Genomic DNA, 23,776 nt, shown 5'->3' with positions numbered 1-23,776 from the left:
ACAGTCAAGGAATGCAACAGAGGTACCTCTGGAAAGGACTAGGTCCATGTCCTGGCCATTTTTTTGGACAATATGTGGCAATTCAGTTAGTACCATTCTACAATACTGCACTTTATTATAAAGGCAACCACCTGTGATTGCTGCAGAGTACCCATCTTGGCATTATTGGCCAAATTATTTTGCCTTCTCTTTTCAATTGTACACTATTGAAGTTTAACTGCACTACCTCAGAATTGAAAGCAGTACTATACAGTTCCTGTCCTTTGATATTTTTTTTTAATGTCCTACTGTTTGAATTTTCCTAGTCAGACATTAGATCCTCCTGAGCCAAGTCAGTGCTTGCTGCAGTCCACAACAGACCTCATATACTTTCAGCACCTGAGAAATCTGTTCTTGCTTTCTAGATTAGCATCTCCCTGCCCCTTTTGCTAGGGTTCTATAGTTTATTACAACCAACATCAAACTAGCTACAGGGAGAGGAGAGGAGAAGCAAATATGTGGTTATTTCCAAGGTGGAAGTGGGGAAGGAAAAAAAATCCAGTAGCAGAGTCGGAAGGCAAAGGAGGCTATCAGGGTCCTGTAAAAACAAGGTAAGTCCTGGTTTGTAGATTCCCAGTTAGGTTGTTGACTCAGGCAAATCTACTGTTAACAGAATAAATAAATGTATCTATATTGCTAAAGTACAATGTCCAACAAATCGCTTAAACAATCTTGTTAATTTGTACAACAACACTGGTGATTGTGTTCTATTTTGAAGCACCATATAATTTGGGGGATCCAAATGAAGAACTTCATACAAAGTACAGCAACTGATTTGAAGATCATGCTTGAATTGAACAAAGTGTTCTACAAGTTAGATGCCTCCAACTCCAGCCAGCAAGTGCCTAATAATTGCACAGAGACGCAAACTGGGCATGAAGAAGTACCTCCTTAATTCATTCATGACTTTGAATGCCTTTCCCATATGACAAGGATTGATGGTCACTGTCCGCTGATCCTTATCTCCATCTGCCTCAGGTGACTGGGAGCACCTCTTGATGCTGAAGACAAGAAAGAAAAGCAAGTAAACACTTCCTTATAATTTACAAGATCTAAGATAAAATATGACCTAAAAATTTAACATGAAATCATCATCCCATTTGTTGTCACATGTTATAAGGGATCACAAGCGTTTAGCTTACACAACCAGCTGTCCATACTATGTCTGCTAGTGTAATTGGAATCCTATTTTAATATCTCATCTGTGCCAAAGTGAATGCTTTTGATGTAACTATGTGAACTATGTGCTCAGAACACATGCACAAATTCTTTGCTTAATCAGCACAAGCATTTGTGAATAGCACACATGAGGCTTTAAAGAACTATGCACATGTATGTGGAATTCTTAAAAATAAAATTCACATGGAAAGTAATGTATTTAACTCCCTGACTCTTAGATTTACTAAGAATAAGGTAACGAAGGCAGATCAGTTTGTCTATCTAAGTCTTCTTGGTGAAAATGTAGTCACCATCTTTTTGGTAAATACAGTATGCCATCTGGTTTAAAAAGTAGAAAGTCAGAATTACAACTGATCTATTTATTGCACCTGAAATAAAGACACCATCAGGAAATGTTTTTGTTTTTACCCATGAAATACCCACATCAAGTGTATGAAACCAGGATTTACAAATCTGAATGGCAACACAATTAACAACCACCACTCTGCAGCCACAACCTGAAATAAAATATTCAGCACTTCATTCATTGACATAAAAAAGCAGTTCATACATTTTTCCCCAATATTTTTGTGCACGCTCAAGGTCAAATGGAGAGGACTACTGGCATGAATGTACTACCTAATCCAAAAGCATCTGTTAATAGCTCTACAGCAAGGCAATTTCTACTTACACACAGGCCAGAAACAAACACAGAATCTTGCCAAACTGGTTCCATCAAAACAAAACAAAAAACACATTCACTGGCCAATTCAGCTGTAGGTAAATGCTTCCTGAAAAGACAGAAGGCTAATTGAACCATTCCCTAAAGAGAGACGGCATCATGAGCCTGAAGAAACAGCAAACCTACCCACGTAGCATCTCACAAAGCCAGCTTTCATTTTTTAACTGGGCCCTTAGCCACCATCATTAGAGACTGGGAATGGGCATTGGTAGAAGTTACCGTGAACGCCCTTTCTATCTATGCTGCAAGAGAGCCCAGGGTGGGTTGACTCCTTCCAGCGAGGGAAAAACACAGCAACCAGCTACACGATCAGCTGGCTTGAGCTCTTATCAGTTTGCTGATTGTGTTTACGATCCCTCCAAACTACAGGCGTGGGGGAGGTCTGCAGACGCTGCCCAGCTTCCCTGCACAGAGCTCTGTGACGCTGCTCCCAACGTTGCAGGAGAAAGAGAGAGAGAGCCCTGCTCTCCTGGAAGAGCAGCTGCCCAGATCCCTGGGAGCTGCTTGAAGAGAGGAAAAAAGTACTGAAGATCGCTGGTGATTGCTATCTAACAGAACGCTTTCAGAGACACAGCTACTGACTGAAAGGAGCTGAGTCAAAAGCTGGGGTCTCTCCCGGGGGCTGGCTTTTATATCTTAGTACAGACTCAGCTATGATGTCATCGGAAAGAGTCAACCCATCCTGGGCTCTCGATGCAGCATGGAGGAGAACTGGATGATTTTGCTTATGCTTCCTCCTCCTCCTCTGGGTTTTTTTTTAAGGAAAGCTGTTCCTTGCCCTCATTCCTATCCCGTCTGTCCTTTCAGACACAACTTCATATGCTCTCCAAAACTTGTCTCCCCTGGAAATAATCCCACTGGGTGTCTCCCTCCTGCAATACAGGTAGTCCTTGACTTACGACCACACTTGTGCCCAAAATTTATGTTGCTAAGTGAAACATTGCTGAGGTGAATTTTGCCCCATTTTATGACCTTTCTTGCCAGTTGTTAAGTGAATCACTGCAGTTATTAGCTTCCCATTGATTTTGCTTGTAAGAAAGTCACAAAAGGGGATCACATGACCCCTGGGACACTGCAACCATGAGGAATGATGAGTCAGTTGCCAAACATCCGAATTTTGATCACCTGACCAAGGGGATGCTGCAACGGTTGTGTGAAAAAAACGGTCATAAGTCACTTTTTTCAGTGCCACTGTAACTTTGAATGGTCATTAAATAAACTGTTGTAAGTCAAGGGCTACCTGTATTCAATTCCCTCAGGCTCCATAGAAAATCAGGCATTCCCCTCAAGGCTTCTCCTTAACCTGGAGAAAACAGTCTAGCAATCAGGTAACTTTTACAGCATCTCTCAACCCTCACCCTTCACCCTTTGAAGGCTTGTGCAATGTACCAGCCCAGGCTACCAGGCAAAATGGCCCACAATGGAGTTTTCTTCAGTGGGTGGGGAAAAAGCAGTCAAGATGGTTTTTATATACTTAGGCTGGTAGATTTAGAATGATTGTCTTGGATTGGAGAAAAAAGAGAGGGCAAGCAATGTTAAATAAAATGATGGTTTATTAGAGGGAAAAAGAAAGTGCAGCTGGACACCCAAACCCTTACAAAAGAGCCATTCATTTATTTGTTGGCTGGCTTGTTTGTTTGTTTCCCGCTTTTATTATTTTTATAAGTAACTCAAGGTGGCAAAGTTAATTAATATTCCTTCTTCTTATTTTCCCCACCAATACTGTGGAGCAGGGCTGTCAAACTCCTGGCCCACAGATGTGTCACCCGCTGGCCACACACACACACGCCCGGTTTAGCGGAGGGGGAAAAAGTCCCGATATGTCACGTGACACTGCCATGACGACGTGAGTTTGTCACCCCTGCTGTGGAGTGAATTGGGCTGAGACAATGACTGGCCTAAGCTCATCCATCCAATTTTTCATGCCTATGGCGGGACTAGAACTCACAGTCTTGTGGTTTCCAGGCCAGCACTTTATAATCAGTAGACCAACCTGACTCTTATTTGCTGGTGATGCAACACCGATAACAAAGGCAGACAAGATTTTCAAAACAGTTGATTAGAGCCAAGTGCGAAATTTCAGCAGAATTTTAAAAGCAAAATCACAAGTGTTGGCCCAAAAGCAACCGATACACAGGATCCAAGCATGAGAAGAAATGGGACATATTTCAGTAGGGCCTAACCCATAAAAACATTTTGAACATTTTGCTTGTTGTGGAAAAAAAGTGGGAAAAATGTTTCCACTTAGCCAAGACATAGAAAAACAGCTCTTCTCCCCACATTCATGTTTTGAAAGCTTTAAAGTTGCATTTATGTGCTTTCGGGTTACTTATAGCACTTCCCTGAAGGGCAAGTAAAACTCCCTTCCAATTAGATCAAAGTTTTAGTAAAGCCAACATACAAAACCTTTTTCTTCAAACTGATCAAACAGCTCATTACAGGTAATCCTTGGCTTACAACAGTCCATTGAGTGATTGTTCAAAGTTACAACAGCACTGAAAAAAAGTGACTTATGATTGTTTTTCACACTTATGACCATTGCAGCATCCCCAGGGTCACATGATCAAGTCAGACATTTGGCAACTGGCATGTTAATTATGATGGTTGTGGGGGTCACGTGATCCTATTTTTGCAATTTTCTGACAACCAAAGTCAGTGGGAAAGCCAGATTGACTTAACAAGCATGTTACTAACTTAACATCTGCAGTGATTCACTTAACAACTGTGGCAAGAAAGGTCATAACATGGGGCAAATCTTAATAACTGTCTTGCTTAGCAACAGAAATTTGGGGCTCAGTTGTGGTCGTAAGTCAAGGACTACCTGTAATTAATTGTGACCATTTCAATGCCAGGAATTTAGATTCAGTTTACGTGGTACAAATGTAAACATACTTTAAAGGTGTGTTGCTTTGTCCATAACAAACCCAACAGCTTCCATCCTGAGCCATGAATAAAATGCAAAAGAACTGAACAGATGAACTAATTGAAAGGAAGCAAATAAGGAAGAGTTCTAAAATAAGAAATGCCAAGTACAATATGAACATTATATTTTTAATTTTTTGGAACACTAATTGAGAAACAGCTTGTTCTATTTCGATAGCAACATATTTTCTGAGCCCTATCAAAGTGTAGCACCTAAAGGGTAAAAAAGAAATGATTTATAAAGTATAACCATTTCCTAGCAAAGCAAGGAGATTTTTTTGATGGGATTGGAATTCATAGACTTAGCCCAAGCCTTGACCCTATGTCCATGATCTACCCAGCAGGAATCCACAACATACAAAAATAAGAAGAAAATACAAACAGAAACAATGGAAAAAATAAATTATGTTTTACTATTTGTAATCTCAGGAATGAAGACAGCTCTAATGTATATATGGCCGAGTTCATAATGGATGCTCAGTTCCATTGGTGACTGCGGTACAATTCACTTTTTCACCCCAAGGCTTATTTGAAGCAATGCTACAAAGGGTATTAAAATAGAAATATGCCTCTTTTTGACTGGAAGCATTTAATCTCAATCAATCTGCAGCTCACAAACACTACTGAAATGCAACTAGAAAATATTGAAAATTGGCAGTGTGGTGGTCTATCATTTGAATATTATTCCAGTATTTTAAGATTTAAGCTTCAACTGTTAAAAAACAAAACTCAACACACACACACCATATAAAAAGTTGAAAAAAATCAGCCTCACCCTCTTTTATAATGTACTCCATCATAACATGATGTAGGCAGAAAAAGATACTAATTAAAAGAATAGTTAATGACTGCCACAAAGTAATTACCTATCCTTGCCATATCCTACAGCAGCAATCAGATATTTTTTTTCCTGCTAACAAGTACCAATCCTCCAGTAACCCAATTTTAAAATAGTCCAGATCTTGCAAGATTCTGACAATCTCATCTCCTGCAAAATCCTCATGTGTTGTGAGATTATAGGCACCTAGACTTAATTAGAATTTTTTTTTCTCAAGATGTTTTATGGAAACGTAAAAATGATAGCAGCAAGCAAATCAAAATTCTGCCCATGTGAATTTCAAATAAAGTAAAACACAGAACCAAAACACTTTAAGTACTTTTGTAAGAGCACATTCAAGACTCATAGCAAGAAATGGAGTAGAGTAAAACCATAACTTGAATTAAAAATTATAGTTAGTGTATCAGAACATCTGCTGTTTTAGAAATGGGCTTAAAAAGCAAGAAGCATTCAGTTCCCAAATTCAGAAACAATCACTAATATAATAATGGACTAATGGAAATAAATTAAATGCCTGTTAAAGACAAAAACATACTCTTACATGAAAAAGCCTATTTTAGTAATAACTAGATAAAAGATAAAAACTAATAACTTTTTGAAAGTAAACAGAGATTACTATCTATACCAATCCACTAAACAACAGACTTTGTTTGAATAGTATTACAGACTGAAATTTGGACAAAATTTTGATCTAGTAGAGATTTTCCATTAAATCAAAGGTTTATTGTATTGTTATTTTAAATTATTAGATACACCCTGAAGCTTTTACATTTTAGAAAACTTTTTTTCCCAAGAGCCACAAAAGAAGCTTTTCTGCTTTGGGGTAGTTGGATTTTTTTGTCTTACTTCCTTCTTTCTGCTTCTTTTTGTTTCAGTCTAAAACCACAAGGACCAGTAATACTTCTCAACTACTAATAATACAGTATGTGCTTGGCTGGGTCAAACTCCCCCCGCCCCCCTTTTCTCTTGTTAGTATTGTTTAGGTTTTGTCTTTTAACTATTTTATTGCACCAAGGGGAAACTGAGCACTCCAATGGAAAAACTGGGCTTCCTATAGCATTTTTCTCCCTCTCCTTTTATATGTGCTTCTGAAGAACTTGAAAGGTTTCTTGGTATTGTATGATTTAATCAGCTCTAATAGAAATACCACAATTTTTCAGATTTCTTCCTCCTGAACAAACTAACATGACTAAAAACAATGGAAAACATATGTTTTCTGGAGATATTGTAAAATGGAATGACAATAAACATATCCCAGACATCAGATATCCCAGATAATCATGGACTGGAAAGCTTTACCAAACAAATCCTAACAATCAAAGGAAATTAACAATTATGGGTGCTCTGTTGTGTTATTTGGATATTAGAAAAAGCAGTATGAACTTATTCTGTTCTACCAGTAAGTGCTTTGCATTCTCTTCAGACATTCTTCCAATAGGCTAGAGTCCTAGATCTTGCAAATATCATAGAATTAATCTGTACACGATGCATGTTATATTAATGACTTTGCCTTTAATAGGAATATATAACTGATTAACTGGGATTATTCAGTTAATCAGTTGCTAATCAAGAAACATACAAAGTTAGGGAAAACTGCAGAACAAAACAAAAAGCTATTAAAAAGGTAGATTAAAAGATTTAGAGAAGACATCATTATTGTTTTAAATCTGAATCTGCTACTTTTACCACTCTGAGCTGCTGAACTAAAGGCAGGATACACATTTAACAAATAAATTTAAAATTACATTAAATAATTTTTAAAATGCTCTCATGAAAAATGAGGAGACTATGGTAGTTCCTTCTTTTTCCTGCATTCACTAATTGTCACAATATATTAATTACCAGAAAAGGAAAAATCTCAGCTTTAGGCACGGGTCAGTTTTCCAAACTGCCAGAAGCAAAATTAACTTGCTTTCAACACTGAAAAGCAGGAAACCTGCCAACATTTATGACAACATTAAAACATACTTTATACTACATAATGCATAATCAACAGAAAATTCAATGAAGAAGGATCTATGCGTGTATAGCTATTAAACACATTCCAAGGATAGCGGATGAGTTAAAACAATCTACATGCCATGCATATCTTTCGTTGGAATAAACCATGTGAAGAGACACTCCACTGGAATGTCAGATCAGAGTAACATGAAATGGTAGAAGCCAGAGTGGATTATCCTTCTACAAGCTCAGGATTCTTGCCATGAACTGATTAAATGTAGATTTATATCTATATCATATTATCTATAATGGAAACTGTTCCCCTCCAGAATGAGAGCAGCATAGTCGCGTACATGTCCATTTACTAAAAAAAGAGTTATGCATAATGGGCAAGGGAGAAAAAAACAGATAAATTGAAAGTATGTTCTTTCTTCTCTAGCCAAGCTTCTTTCTTCCAATTTTTTTTAGAAAAAAAACCCATTTGGAATTACCCAAATGCTATAGAAGTGGCTTCACTAAAAATACAGTATATGGACATATAGGACATTCAAAATAAGAAGCATTAATAATATGATAGTAACAGATAACAGATAATCAGAGTTGGAAGGGACCTTGTAGGTCATTTAGTCCAACCCCCTGCCCAAGCAGGAGACCCTACACCATTTCTGACAAATGGCAGTCCAATCTCTTCTTGAAAGTCTCAAGTGATGGTGCTCCCACACCTTCCGAGGTCAAGCTGTTCCATTGGTTGATTGTTCTCACTGTCAGAAAGTTTCTCCTTATTTCCAGGTTAAATCTCTCCTTGTACAGAGTAGTTAGAGTAAAAAACAAAAATGAAACCACCCACCGACTCCTGATCATCTTGGAAGAAAGCAATGCCAAGCCATTTGTCCATCTAAGTCAAGCTATATTGGAGGGCAACCATTTTTGTATCCTAACAAAGCTTTCTTTATAAAATACAAAATATGTTATTGAATTTTAAAATGTGAATGCTAGAGGACAAGTCATCTATCCCTACCTGCAGGCTAATAAAAAATCAGGTGTAACATGCTATATAAATTGTTGTCCTCAGTTGGTAGAGTAAATGCCAGGACAAGAAAGCAATTCCACTAAAACCAGAAAAGCCAGTCGGTGAAAATGAACTACAGGCTCTTGATGCAAGGAGTTATTGGGGGCGGTGGGGGGTGGAGGACATTTCCTTTAATCTCTACCCATGTCAAATGATCAGGGTAAACTTCAAGAGAAGAGAATATCTGTAGCTCAGGGTTGAACTGTGGCATTCTCAGTGCTCTCTCAGCTTGGTTGTTGCTTATAGATATTTTACTACCCAAACAGGTAACATCATCAGTGTAAATAAATAAGGGCTTTGCTGACTGTTTATATAGTTTTACCTTGCCTGTCATAGAAATGATAATAAAACAGTTTAATTCCCAAATGAATATAGGATTCACTGACTGCCCTTTTATATACAGTTGCTCTTCCTGCCAGTTTTGGAGTGGGTAGGTTCAAAGTGCCACCAGCCACAAAAAATGAGAGGACAACAATAAGATTCTTCCCCCCTTTCCAGTTCTGGTATCCAAAATATGGGTTTCCTTTCATAGAAGAATTTGACAGTGTTAGGAATGATAGTCACCTAACAGTTGGGTTGGCAATATATAAACCAGGATAGTCATTTAATACGGTTATATCTTTAAGAGAATGATGTAATTGTGATTGGCTGAGGTTCCTCCAACAGCCATAAGATGGTTTGTTCTCTTCTTGCATTTCCCTTATGCTTTTTGCCTGAACATCATACTGCCTGAATTGCTGTGAGTCTTGCAACTGTTCGCAAATTCCATTTACTGAACTTTGTTTATGATACTGGTAAAGAAAAGGACTTCGTTTTTGGATTATCCCTGGACTGATTGTATTGAATACTACCTGCTTTAACCATGTATGATTTGGACTGTTTGTTGGACTTTGTTTATCCATTTACAGGAAGTAAAACCTACATTTTACTATTCAGTGTATCTGTATGCTGGTTGTGTGTTATTCCTCACCACTCTCACTACGTTTCCCTGAGTGCACTCATTCTCCTAACGGGAAATACCTCAACAGACAGGAACCTGTTTTTAGTTATCAGATTAAAACACGATTATCCTCTATTGCACTTTCAAGGAAATGAATGTTATCATTCTAATGCAAACATTATTTTAATCACCGAAATGAGCAATCCATTTAGTTATTTGAATTTGATTTTGAGGTTATGGGGAGAAGTAGAGAACTGCTTTTTATTCATGTGTCCATATCCCTATTATTTCATGTTAATTATGTATTTAGTTAACTATGGCATAACTGTCAAAACACTGCTTGTTCTAAAATACATATGTTGGTTTTTATTGATTACCGGTAGATTTATCCCTGCCACCATTTCGACTTTCAGCAGTTAACAAAAGCCATGTAAAATCAATAGTACAGTAAATTTACAATAACAAAATCACAATATAAAATTTAAAATTATAAAATAAAATGAATCAAGGAACGAATCAGTGGGATAAATTTCTTCTTCTTTAGGATCTCCAAAACAATTTGTTTTTTAAAAGCTTAGGGAAAGCCAATGTGTGTGGTCAATCTGATTTCCAGAGAAGACAATTCCATAAACACCCTTCCCCATTCAGAAGCAGGACCTGAAATTCTCCACCTGTCACACCTGTCATTTTACAAAAGCTTTTAGGGGTTTTTAGGCATGATTCAACCTATCTATCATTGTTCATTTTAACGTTTAATTGTCCTGTAGGAGTGATCACTTTAGTATGCTAGTTTGCCTTCTGTATGTACGCACAAGCCCTTGAGTCAATTTTGATTCCTGGCATACCTGATTAGCATTCAGTTTCCAAGTTTCTACCCTGGTGCTTTAACCAATATACCACATTCGCTCTTCTGATAAGCGGGAATTTTGTGATGGACTATATGTATTATGACAGATGTCTCGTGAATATAGGTAGTCCTCAATTTAAGACCACAACTGAGCCCTAAATTTCTGATCTAAACAAGACAGTTGTTAATGAGTTGTGTGTATCCCATTTTACAACCTTTTTGTCATAGTTGTTAAGCGAATGGCTGCAGTCATTCATGAATCATGGGGTTATTAAGTGAACCTAGCTTCCCATTGACTTTGCTTGTCAGAAGCTGATTAAGGAAGTTACAAATAGTGATCACATGATCCCAGGACAGTGTAAAATACATGCGTTTGCCAAACACTTGAATTTTGATCACATGACCAAGGAGATGCTGCAATGCTAGTAAATGTGAAAACTAATCATAAATCACATTTTCAGTGCTGTTGTAATGTCAAACTGTCACTAAATGAATGGTTGTAAGTTGAGGAGTAACTGTATCCTAATTATGTGCTTTTGAAATTCTAAATATGCTTCTAAATATTGCCTACTCCTGTGCCAAATCATACTATAAATACTATAAATCATACTATAGATCAGTGTTTGCCAAATAAACCACAACTGATTGGGTTCACACACTGTACCTTGTCACAAAACTATAATTTATTGTCAAAAAAGTCTAGGTTTGAAAAATATACTGGACCCAAAACATTTTCACTCTCCTTTCGGCTTAGTGAACCAGGCCACGGAAAGAGAGAAAAAGAGGGCACGTCTCACCCACTTTAATAGCGTTAATTCCCAAGCATTAAAATAACTTGAATAGGAGCACTTTTCCCCATACTAACAGTAGCAAAGCAAGCAGTTGCTGTTCTATCTTACAGTACAGCAGTCTGTCTGTGTTATTTTTTTCCTGAACAAGTCCAGTTAACAATGTAAAAAGGAAGTGCTTGACATATCCTGTTTTTTTTCAAGAGAGCAAGATTTGAGTTTGCATTGGGTAGGAATGGCCACTGGGTCATCAATCTGAATTCTCCCACAGTCACAGGAAAACACTTTTCTAATTTTATTACTAGGAAATAACAATACAACTTCCCATCTTATTTCATACACCTTGCCATTTAATAGCATTGTAACATAAGTTCCCATAATTGCATACAGACTCAAAAGTTTTAAATGGATCCTTCAGACTTCCTCCAAAAGTGCAACATGACATGGCACGTTAAATACAGGCATCATAAGAACAGCACTTCATTAAATTTAATTGTAATTAAACATAAACATAAATTACATCAAATTTAGTCATTGTTCTGGCTCTGGCAACCTTTTGGATTTAGTTCTGAGTTCATAACTCTGGCCTTGGGCCCCAAAATTCATGCATTCTGATATAGGTTAGTCATCTTTTTATTAGATGTTAATGCATCTTCATCTGGCATCTTACAAGTCATAACTAGTGTTGGCTTTGTGTTTGCAATAATATCTTTGTAAATATATTGTATTTTTCTTAGATTTCTTTAAAAAAATAGGCAGGTTAAGAAGATCCCAAATAAACATCAAAGAAATGCCAAACATCAAAAACAGTAGAAAAATTACAGGTTACAATGTTTTGGAAGACATCATTTGGCACTCAGCTGGAAACAAGAGTTCAGCTTTTTACCTATGTAATGAATTGCATAATTTACTATCCTTGAGCAAGAACACTCACTGTGATACACAGTGTATTTTAGTCATAACTTATGATTATGGTTAAATATTAGGGACTTGCCAATGGATCATATGGAAGCTCCTCTTGGAAATCGTGTGTGTATATATATGAAACTGCTCCCCACTTCGGAGCTATTATTCAGTCACAACTAACCACCACAACTCTCAAAGAGCAAGCAGCATCCCACACTGAGAACAGATTGTGTGAATCTCCCCGGTGTAGCTGTACAAAAATGTTCCCATAGCAACGGCAAAGGCACCCACTCACACATATTTCCTGCAGCTTGAGATTCATTAAACCCAAACAATTTAACCTTTCACCTATGTTTAATTACCGTGCCAAGCAACTAAGCAGGCGTGTATGTGTGGATTAAAAAACGAATTGCAGAACAGTGGAAAGAAGGGGAGGGGGGGGGATACAGAGGCAAAAGGGAAAGCGGAGTTCGTGCCCGAATCGGCAGCACCGAATCTAATCACTGCGCTTGTCTCTTCATGTCCGGGATCTTCACTCACAGGTCAAACACACCCATGCACGCACGCACACACACTCCTCACCTCACCATCTTTCCGACGAGCGTATTAAAACCCGGAGCACGAAGTTTGCCCCGCCGAAAAGGAACCGGCTTGCCCAAAATGACCGACCGCTTTTCGAAGGAGACCCTAGAAAGTGCGCGTCGAGGCTCGGCGGAGGAACGGAAGGAGAGAGGGAGACACTTTCAAAGAAGGGCCACCGGAGACAGGAAGTGTGTTTGTGTGTGCTTGCGTGCGTGTGTGTTTGTGTGCGCGTGGTAAAACTGATGAAAGAGATTCGCGGTGAATGAACCCTGGGTTAAAAAAAAATGAAAAATAAAAAAAGTCACCCGGAGGAAACGCCACTAAGAAAAGGGGAAGATTCGTCAGAGGGAGCTTCTCCCAACTCGGGGCGGCGGCGGCGGCGGATCAATCTCCGGGGCCCGCGATCCAGCAGGAGACGCAAATAAACGGCGTCGCTTGGAGGGGACCGCAGCCAACTTTCGGAGGATGCTACCGAATCCGGCCGGCGACATCTTCCGCCAGGCTTCCGCGCCCACGCGCCCACCCCTACCGCGCCCGACGCAAGCAAAAAAAAAAAAAGGAGCCTGCCCTCTTCGCCGAGCGCATCGCACCAACCTTTCGTCGTCCATTGTGCGCCGCCGGAGCGGAGCCGGAGCCCTGCTGCATGCGCCCTCGCCTCCTGCCCGCTCGCTTCTCCAGCGCTGCCGCAGCGAACCGCTGATCTGGCTGCGCTCAGCTGGCCGCCTTCCTTCTCGCCCCTGCGCCGTTTCCTCTCACGCCTAAAGCAACAGCGGCAGGTTAACTTTACAGCAGCCAGAACACTCCCTTCCCAGAGGTCCCCGCTGCCGCTGCCGCCGCCGCCGCTACTCTGCCTCCAGCCTCGGCAGCCCACTCCCTTCTGCCTTCCTTTCTCCCGCTCCGAGCATGCGACTCGGTCTCCTGGCAACACCAGCTGTGCGGATAGGTACATTGCACCACCCCGGCTGCTGCATTTGCCCGAGGCATCTTTTTGGCGGGGTTCTGCTCGGTTTTAAAAAGAGCGACAAAGGGAACGAAGCAAATGCAGCAAGGGCGGAAAGAGAAGGGAGCGATTTTTTTGGTCTTGGTCCCGTGGTTTATGGCTTAGGGAAGGGGAGGCGTGTTTCGGAACACGCGCTCCTTACATCGCACTTTTTCGGATTTCGGTCTCGCCTATTCCAAAACTCTAGGCTAGGGAAATCTATTTAACCCATGTTTAAAAGGTGCGTTAAAAAGAGGGAAGCAATTCCAGCATTCTTTGAAACAAACCTAGCTTTAAAAGGCGGCAGGGTTGTTAGGGCGAAATGTGCTCTATTGTGAGTGTAATATTAGCTTCGCACATCCATTTGCCCTCTTACTAAGGGCCAGTTTTTAGCTTAAGTAAAAGCAGGTGAATCATTTTTGGCAACCAAGATAAAGGCATTCCAGTTTGTTAAGTGTCAGCATTGTATACAGCTTGTATACGGAGCACGGATTGGAGGGAGGGGACTTCCTTTAAAAAAACCATATTCTCTTATTTCAGTTGTAAAGTACCAACTATTTCATTCTCCGTGCTCTTCTATACACATAATTTACATTTCAGATAGATTGTCAGGGTCAGAGCAGTAAAAAAAATAGATAAGTTGCAACTTAAATTCAATTAAACCATATCCCCACCAAGACATAGAATCAAAATGGGGTTTAGAGGCTATTAATACCTTTATTCTCCAACATAGCAGGGATTAAATGACACATGTTCAACTGAAATTATATAGACACCTTGCTATACTTCAGGCTGGTTTAAAGCAATAGAATGGAGACTGAAAAATAGCTTAAATATTTACTGAATCTTTGATCATACAAATACAAATGATAAACAAGACTGTTAGTTGGTATACGCTTTCATATTCAATGCAGAGATTGCCAGCTTCAAATGTAGAGGTGGAAACCATAGTTTTAGTGTTGTTACAATTCTTACATCTGATATTTACTTGTCACACTTAACCCAGGTTTTGTAAAAAAATAAAACACCTAATTTTTCTGGATTAGAACAATGTAAATTATAATTACTCGTAATCCGATCTCATGCAGTTATTATATATTAGTATATTAGCTGAACAGTCATAAAACTAGAAGTTACTAGTTACCAGCTCAAATATGGATGCAGGACCAAAATATTGACCTTATTTATATTAACATGTCACTTTCATCAATGCACTATTGGAATTGGAAAAGACATAATGGGGCATGTATTTTTAGACTTGAGAGTTTGCAGCCAGCCAAATAAACTAGATAAACCAGATAAACCAAATAAACCATTTGTTTGTTTGTTTTAAAGTCAGTTTTGACTCCTTGTAATTTTCTAGATTAGTCCCTGAAGTTTCCTTGGCAATTTTCAAATGTGTATTGCTTATTCCAGGAGCCAAGAATGGCCCTGAATCACAGGTTGGTTGTGTCTAAGGCAGGACCAGAAGGCTCCACCTCCCAGTTTCTACCCTTATCCCATAATTATTAGAGGTAGTCTTTACTCATTAATTCAGTGACCATTCAGTTACAGCAGGAGCGTCAAACTTGTGTCATCATGGGAACATATAGCAACTTTTTCCCCTCGCTAAATTGGGCATGGACATAGGCAGCAGGTGACACATTGACAGCCCTGAGTTACAGTGGTGCTGAAAAAGAATGAGTTATGATGGCTCCTTAAAACTGAAAAATGCTGCAGCCACATGAGTGATTCAGGCATTTGACAACCAGTGCAGATTTACAATGATAGCAGCATCCCAATCATGCAATTGTCAGCTTGTTTCCAACAGGTAAAATCAACGTACAAGTGGACAGGAAGTCACAAGTTGTGGTCATGTGACACTGCATTTAACACCCAGAGATTCGATTAATGAGACCTGAAGGTGATAATGTAAGTCAGGCTTGGTCAAATGATGTTCCATTTTACAACTGCATGGTCTACCAATGAAGTGGCCAGTCCTCGTTGCAGTCTGTTAAGGACTATCTGTACATGTGACTTTACATGCCGAATGTCTTCTGTTGCTCTCTCCAACAAATGGCAGTCCATACATACCATCTGGGGCTGCTTACTTACTAGTTTTTATACCTTGTCTCCCAGGCAAATTTACTGTATTTTGTATTTCTGCAATCTTCTGCTTTCTAGACTTCTAACAATTACATGTATGTGGATCATGTCATTCTGGCAAGATAGCAAGTGAATTAACCAAAATCAGTACTTATATATAACTGAGTACAGAAATAAATATGAACCTTAGTACTTGCTAGGTTTCTATCCTATTACAGTTGAACCTTAGCTCACGAATGCTCCTGTTCGCAACCAAATCAACAAAACAAAATAATCAGGTCATGATTCAAAAATCGGGTGCGAACAAAATCAGCGCAGAGATTCTCTTTCCATGCCGATTTCCCCTTCGGCGCCAATTTTTTGACAGCGCACATGCGCAGTCGGTCATGCTTCCAAATGACCAAATTGGGTCACAACCAGGGTCCGGAACGGATTATGGTCACGACCCAAGGCTCCACTATATTCTTTTCCTAAGGAAAGGTGACATACTACAACCAAGCATTGGCCCTCTGGCATCTTCATTTGCTATTATGCCATTGAGTACCACATGTACCCTACAGATACCCTTTAAAAATAACAACAGATGAGCATAACCCAATGCTTTGCGTATTCAACTGCCCCAAAAACAAAGGGAATGTGGGGTGGCAGGGAGAAATCTCACCAACTTTCTTGTAGCCGTTCGCCACAGTCACAAGACACTACCCACAAACAGGTCACATATATATCTACCAGTATAAAATTATTGCCCTGGTATAGGTTCACAGAATATTCATTCAATTTTATTCAGTATATGATCCTGACCAGCCCTATGCATTCAGTCTTTTTAAATCTTCATTAACATTTTTGGCATGGGCAGAAGGGTGCATTATAGCAAAACTCAGCAACAGAATTATCAATAGCCCAAATCTTTGAAAAATAAAAACTCAGTACACATATGCCCTACTTTTACCATACTGGTTCCAATGGGAAGATTTGGATAAAATAAAGCTATCTTAGAATCCTAAGAATTTTACATTTTTAAATTAAATTAAAAATGTAAATTAAAGCATAGTTTTTTCCCTAATGAGGTAAGATTTGTTCTTTTGCAAATTGCCAGACATTACCATAATATTCTGCTACTTCCTGCAGAAGCATCTTTAAGCTGTTTGTTTAGCATCTGCCCAATAGTCAGATTACAGATATAGAAATACTGAGCTGCCAGTGGAGTTTAGTCCATACAAGCATATAATAAAATCTATAATGCAGAACAGACTATAGGTCATATTGATTTACTCATTTTCCTGTGTAATATTGAATTTTTAAAATACATCATTACTACTGATAGACAACTGAAATCAAGATTTACTGAAATTGTCCTCATATTCAGCCAGTTTAGTCTAATGGTTAAGGAAGCAAACAGGAAAGCAGGAGGCTGAGTTCTAGTTCTGCCTTAGTTATGGAAGTCAGTTGGGTGACCTTGGGCCAGTCATTCTCTCTCAGCCCAAACCACCTCACAGGGCTGTTGGAGGAAGGTGGAGGAAGATGTGTTGGATATGTTCACTGCCTTGAGATGCTTATAAAAAGAAACCAGGAGACAAAGTTCTAATCCCACTTTAGGCATGAAAGCCAACTGGGGTGACTTTGGGCCAGTCACTTTGTCTCAGGGTTGTTATGATAAAATAGGAGAAAGGAGTATTAGGTACACTCACTGCCTTGAGTTCCTTATAAAGTTTTTTAAAAAGCAGAATAAAAATCTAATAAAAATGTCTTTGATAGCCAGTTAAGATGCAGTGCCTGAGGATGGAGGGGAGAATATAAAACAAATAAAAACCCAGGTCAGTCACAACACAAATGAATTCATACCTTAATGCTTTACAACACATACAGCATTTTATACCTGGCTTTGATGGGCCTACTCCCGGTACAATCATCTTGACTTTTGTTAACACTCTTACACACAGATGTCACTGCATTTAAGCCTCTCTGCAATGGCTTTTGGAATTTTTCACTCTTCCTTGCAGAAGCACTTTCCCTTAGAAATATTAAGAGCATGAGATCGGCCCACTCTGAATTTAATATCCAAGGGCTATTTGAAAACCTTTCTTACATTTCATGGTTATTTCCATATATACTTCAAATAATTTATTACTGAATGTTTTTGGCTTCAATTTTCTTCATTTATATTATGTCTTCACCTTTACAGAAATTTGTTACTTGTACTATTTAGAAGCTGTGTCACTTTTCATTTAGGGATTCATTGAAACATACAATGTAACCAAAAAGTGCCTGAATTTTAGAATGCAACTATATGAATAAACGTACTAGTTCACCAAGCCTCTGAGAAGCAGAAGCATTTAATTCAACACTATAACACATACAAGCACCCAAAGGATTTTGAGCAATTAAACTTGCCAATCTTGTGAATGCTCTGAGGCCCTCAGATTATGTTAGATCTGAAATTAAAATGTCTAAAAATACTAAAAGCTAATCACAATAGTTCAAAGATACAACTTCACATCAGATAATGCATAGGTAAGTTTTAAATAGAATTTTTCATGTAAATTCTGAACTTAAACTGTACCTTTCTTTCAGGATGCCATGACAGGATGTTGAAATTACATCATCTTGTATGAAATGTGTCACAATGTACTGTTAATAAAAAACTTTTTCTGCATAACTCATTGGGTAGGAAACTTAACTGCTCTCCCTCTCCTTCCCTCCCTCATACATACTGATATGCAGATTACAAATTTTGGGTTTCAAGCTAGAAGGAAACAGTACTTCTATGGCTGACCAGTCTGCTAATACTGACAAATGTCCAAAACTGCAGAAATGTTATGGTCAGAGATTATAAACTCATATAATATACTCATATAAAGCATTTCAATCTGGTATCTTTATAGTTTAATTATGCTTGCAGTCCAGACTCACCTAACCTTTTGCCTTCAGATATGTTGGACTTTGGCTCTGGGAAATCACTGGAGCTTAAGTCCACATCATCTAGAGTACAAAATTGTGAAAAATGTGCATATTCTCTCAACATAGCTTTAAAATAAAATACAGAGAAAGCAAACATAATAAAACATAATGCTGTTCTTAATTCACCAGGTAGACATTAACAGTCACAGGCCTAAAATAGAATTATTAAGGTTGATTGGCGAAATTTATTTCAATATCACCAGGCTTATTTTCCAAATGAACAACAGTTCAAATTTATGGTCTATGAAGACACAGCCCTCATTTCAATGCACACTGCCATACATGAACAGCCTAACACAGCTTATCTTGAAACACTTGCAAAAAGAATGTGAAGTGTCATTGGATTCTATGATACCGTTCACATACTAAAGAGTTTCAGGTTACCTACAGTTCTTAGACTTGTCATTATTAATGCCAAATGTTGGTCTTCAATGTTCTATGCTAACTCATTCTTTCATAAAGTACAAAATGTTAGGGTAGTCAACTTCTTGCATCCAATACAAAAGAAGGTAGGTTTATATAATTAGAATATATGCAATAAAATACATAATTGAAATTTCAAATAGTGGAATTTAAATTTGTTTTGTTAAAACTTTTTACTCTGTTAATTTTTGTAATACTCAAGAGCCAGTTATAATGTATAAAAATTGGCAAATTCTGCCTCTGTCATATGAAAACTAGACGAAACCAGATATTCTAACCTAACCAAACAGTAATGAACAGTATGATTGAATCATGTACATATTTCCAAATATATAGGTAAGATTTTATACATTCAGGACTCAAAAAGTATTTCCTGCTGGTAATCAACCTCTGTGTGGGTGTATAGCACCTGTTATTTAAGAATTACTGTTAAAAGTCTGTAGTTCATTATATGAGATTATTATCTCACAGAAGATTTGAAAGGTCATAATATGAGGAGACAGCATTACAGGCAATATACAACTGTTTTTACTATTATAACAAACAGTGTTTTATCACCATGATGTACTTTTGGAAAACAGAAAAGTATTATAAGCATTTAAATTTTACTGTCCAAAAAAGTAGCTTGCAAAGGTCTGCACATAACAATTTCTAACAACATCACTGCATTATCTTCACCAAATCTGTTAATACAGCTTAATTTACCCCTTATGGGGGGAGTATTCATATACATTATTGAGAGCTGTGTATAGTCCTGTTCTTTTAGACAAACATACCCCAGGTGTAAAAAAATGTAAACTCTAATGCTGAAGATAAAGAAAATGATGCAACCAACCACACATTTAAAAAAGACAATGGCATTTTTCACTGGATTTTTTACACTTAATTTTAGCATAATCAGCCTACCTTTATATCAAGCCTAGAATAAAGCATTTTAAGGGCCTGAAAAGTCAGAAGGTTGTTATTATACAAATTATAGCTACAAGGCAAATAATTTTTAAAAGCCAGTTTTTGTTCTAGGCAAGGGTCCCAGAGATCTGACTTCAGTAGTACCTTATCTTCCCTCAAAAGATAAAGGCACCAGTAAATTGCTAAAATTTAATGAAATAACCAGAATAGTTTTTATTCAACATGGTTAAGCCACCTATTCCAGTTCTAATTTGCTTCAAACTGTTTTAACCCAAGATTTTTTGTACAGCGTAACTTTTGATAATTTTTTTTTCATATTTTGTTAAATCTAGAAAATTGAATGTATTGATGGATAAAGTACGTGTACAGTTCTAACTGAATTAGAACTTTGCTAAGGCTTATGTAGAACAAAGCTGCAGATGATTTAATCAATTTCCCTATCACACTGAACAAATATTTGCTGTAGAAATCAAATTTACAGGTGTACACATAGAAGTGTAGGGCATCAAAGTAAGTCAACTTATTGTTATTTCAATTTAATATAACAGACCTTTCAGAGTAAATGATACTAAAAATGTGTATTCAAAGACACATCAGGACATTCAGTAGCTAGCTCCTATCTTCAACCATGACTATCATCTATTAAAAATTATCGAACTTTATTTAATGAAATCTACTGAGTCAAATAAACTTTTAAAATATAACCTATTTTGTCTTTAACACCTCAGTTCTATGTAAAATTTTGATTTAGCAAATGTTGAAATATAAAGCAGCTCAAGTAAAATACTTTGGTTGAAATCCTAATATAAAATCAATATTTTAGTCATTTCATACATACTCACTGAAGCATGTGAAGAATTCAATTCTTTATTTGCAATATTCATAACTATTCTATATTTCTATTCAGGAAGTCAGTTTCTGTCTAGAACATTGTTAATAGAACAAACAACGTTAATTCTATGTGAAAGGGCTACAAATACATCAAGCAGACTACAGAAATTTTGATTTACAATTGGCCTAAGTTACTGGCTCATTTATTGTTCACTGAGCACAAATTTTAAAAATTGAATACTTAAATTGGTCAATCAATAATTTTTTGTATTTTAGCCAATATATTTTATTGGCATGTTAATTTAACTCTGGCCATCTAATGGTCTACAATTCTGAGAGCCAATTCATTTTAATAAAACTTACACAAGTCAACTAGCCTGCCAGTAGATGGCACTCTATTTAATACTTGGCTTTTTTAATAAGAACAATTAAGATAGTATCCAATTGAAATGACTTCAATATGCAAACAAAATATTTATAAGGGAAAGCATTCTCCCCTTTAAAAATGGATTGTTACAGACAAGCCAATAAATAACACAATGTGAAACTAAGAAATCTGACATTTTGAACATGTATATATAAAAAAGCACATGCTTTAAATGTTAGAACATTTTTATGAATAACTCCTATATAAAAGAACAGACCAACTGTGTTTGCAAGGCAAATGCCCAACTGCAAAACTGCGGATGTAGAATAAGGTATTTTAACCAACTTCATCCAACATATTTCAAAAACTGGCACAAACTCTTTAGCAGTAAGAAAACCAATGTAGTGAGGCAGCAAGAGTTGGGCTCTTTACTTGAAATAAAGTAATATTTTTAAACACATGTAGCCACTAAAGCATCATTAAGTTTTACTGGCTTAAACTTTTGTTTGAAATGTACGGAATGAACCCTAGGAAAAAAGACATGTAAAGGTCAATGAACACAATGATTTATTTAAAAAATAAAAATGTAAAAACGATTTAACCTCTTTTACAGCGATGGAATCATTGTAGAAAAAAATGTGTAGATATTCCAAGTCCTTACAAAGTTAATTCCCTTTCCCTCCCAAGTTTTACTTCAGAATCATGACTTTCCCTCCCAACCCAATAAACCAAAATTAAAACAATATCTTGTTCCTAGTATAAAAAACGACTAATGTCCAAGCAATAAAAAAATAGAGTCCATCAATGACTAACACAAAATCGTTGTGTGAAAAGACCCAGTACATCTTCAAGAAAGTGACACAGGCAGCAGAGCGACCCCACCAGGAACATTCGAGATCTGCTTCGCATCACTGGAACCTTTTTGTATGAAGGTGCCTTTAGGCGAAGTGTAGGGGAAGTATTGAAAGCCCGGCCCGGTACAAACGGAGAACATACTCCATGCAGACAAAACTAATGTCCCCCAGAAGGATCGGTGGGAATTCCCGCTTAGAAAGAGCCGCCTCCATAACCTCCCCGCCATAACCGCCTCTGTATGGTCCACTGTTACTGCGGGGGCCCCAGCTGCCGCCACCGCCTCCACCTGCACCGCCGCTTTTCATAGGGCCGTAGGACGACTGGTGTTGGCTGTAGCTGCCGAAGCCGCCGTACCCGTTGCCATAGTCGCCGCCGCTGCCACCTCCGCCGTAAGAGCCACCACCGTACGAGCCGTAGCCGCCGCCTCCTCCGCCGCCGCTGCCGCCTCCTCCTCCGTAGCCTCCGTAACTGTTGTAGCCTCCTCCTCCTCCTTTGGAGAGGCCATTATGGTCCCGGTTGCCGGCACCTCCGCCCCTTCCTCTTCCCCGTCCGCCCCAACTCGACCTGGAAGAGCCGCCGCCTCCTGCTTGGATGTCTTCTCTCGGCACGGCCTTCTTGACCTCCACCCGATGGCCCTGGATGGGGTGGAATTTGACCACGGCCGCCTTGTCAGCGGCGTCGTGGTTCTGAAAGTAGACGAAGCCGAAGCCCCGCTTCTTGCCGCTCTGCTTGTTGGAGATTATCTCGGCCTTTTCCACGGGGCCGAACTGACTGAAGTGTTCCACTAGGTCGTTCTCCCCAAATCCCCCTTGAGGCCGCCGACGAAGAGTTTCTTCACTTTCGCGTGGGCGCCGGGACGGGCGGAATCCTCGCGGGAAACTGCCCTTTTCAGCTCCACCACGTTGCCGTCGACAGCGTGCGGGGAGGCAGCCATGGCGGCATCGGCTTCTTCCACAGCCGAGTATGTGACAAATCCGAAGCATCGGGAGCGCTTGGTTTGTGGGTTGAGCACAACCACACAGTCGGTTAGGGTCCCGTAGGCCTCGAAGTATTCTCGCAGCCCAGCTTCCGTCGTCTGCACATTCAGGCCGCCAATGAACAGCTTACAAAGCTGGGAGTTTTCCATGCCGGAGCCGCGGCCGTCACACGCCTCCTCCTCCTCCTCGCTGCTGCTGCCGCCGCCGGTAGGGGGCAGCTGCCGCCGGATAAAAATCGACAGGCGCTACGAGGCAATGTTCGTGGTGGGACAGGTCAGCCCAGATCCACCGGCAGAGAACGGGGAAAGGGGGTGGGGAAAGGAAACGTACAAAATGGCGTCTACGACTTCTACTCCTCCTCAGGCGCGCTCGCAGCCAGCCACTGGTGCCCACACAAAGGAAACGCCAAAGGGCCCGCCTTCCGTGGCAGTGCGAGACACACCTCCTTTCCTGGAGTATCGACTGAGCCAACAACCGTCCGCCATTGCCTTCTTACGTTACCACTGAATGATAGATCCCAAAGCCAATCAACTTTACCGTCCGAGCGACGAGGCGCGTTTTAAAAACTTTGAGGCGGAGTGAATCCTTTAATTGACGCCCGGAACGAACCTATCACATTC

The 23,776-nt window shown here is 39.1% G+C and overlaps 2 protein-coding genes across 3 annotated transcripts in view; both read right to left on the bottom strand.

Moving 5' to 3' along the window:
• The window catches only part of KLHL3 (kelch like family member 3), a 48,849-nt gene extending 35,072 nt beyond the window's left edge, over positions 1-13,777 (bottom strand). The window contains exons 1-2 of one of the 2 annotated variants that reach the window (XM_026686900.2): positions 13,367-13,777; positions 927-1,040 (exon numbers count right to left, since the gene is read on the bottom strand). In XM_026686900.2, coding sequence (XP_026542685.1) covers positions 927-1,040; positions 13,367-13,380 — 128 coding nt within the window. In that variant the 5' untranslated portion in view covers positions 13,381-13,777. Of the gene's footprint in view, positions 1-926; positions 1,041-12,772; positions 13,305-13,366 lie in introns of those variants that run through there. The other variant, XM_026686908.2, reaches the window with a different exon arrangement.
• An 8,459-nt stretch (positions 13,778-22,236) lies between these two features.
• HNRNPA0 (heterogeneous nuclear ribonucleoprotein A0) lies at positions 22,237-23,450 on the bottom strand. The gene is given in 3 exon segments (XM_087955261.1): positions 22,237-22,398; positions 22,401-22,978; positions 22,981-23,450. Coding segments are annotated over 3 exon segments (930 nt in total). The 5' UTR covers positions 23,306-23,450; the 3' UTR covers positions 22,237-22,371.
• Positions 23,451-23,776: the final 326 nt, after the last annotated feature.

Source organism: Notechis scutatus, chromosome 2 (assembly GCF_049901735.1).
Source record: "Notechis scutatus isolate UNSWTSFEM ecotype Mainland chromosome 2, rNotScu1.2, whole genome shotgun sequence".
NCBI classification, from domain to species: Eukaryota; Metazoa; Chordata; class Lepidosauria; order Squamata; family Elapidae; genus Notechis; species Notechis scutatus.
This window is presented reverse-complemented; position numbering and strand designations above follow the sequence as displayed.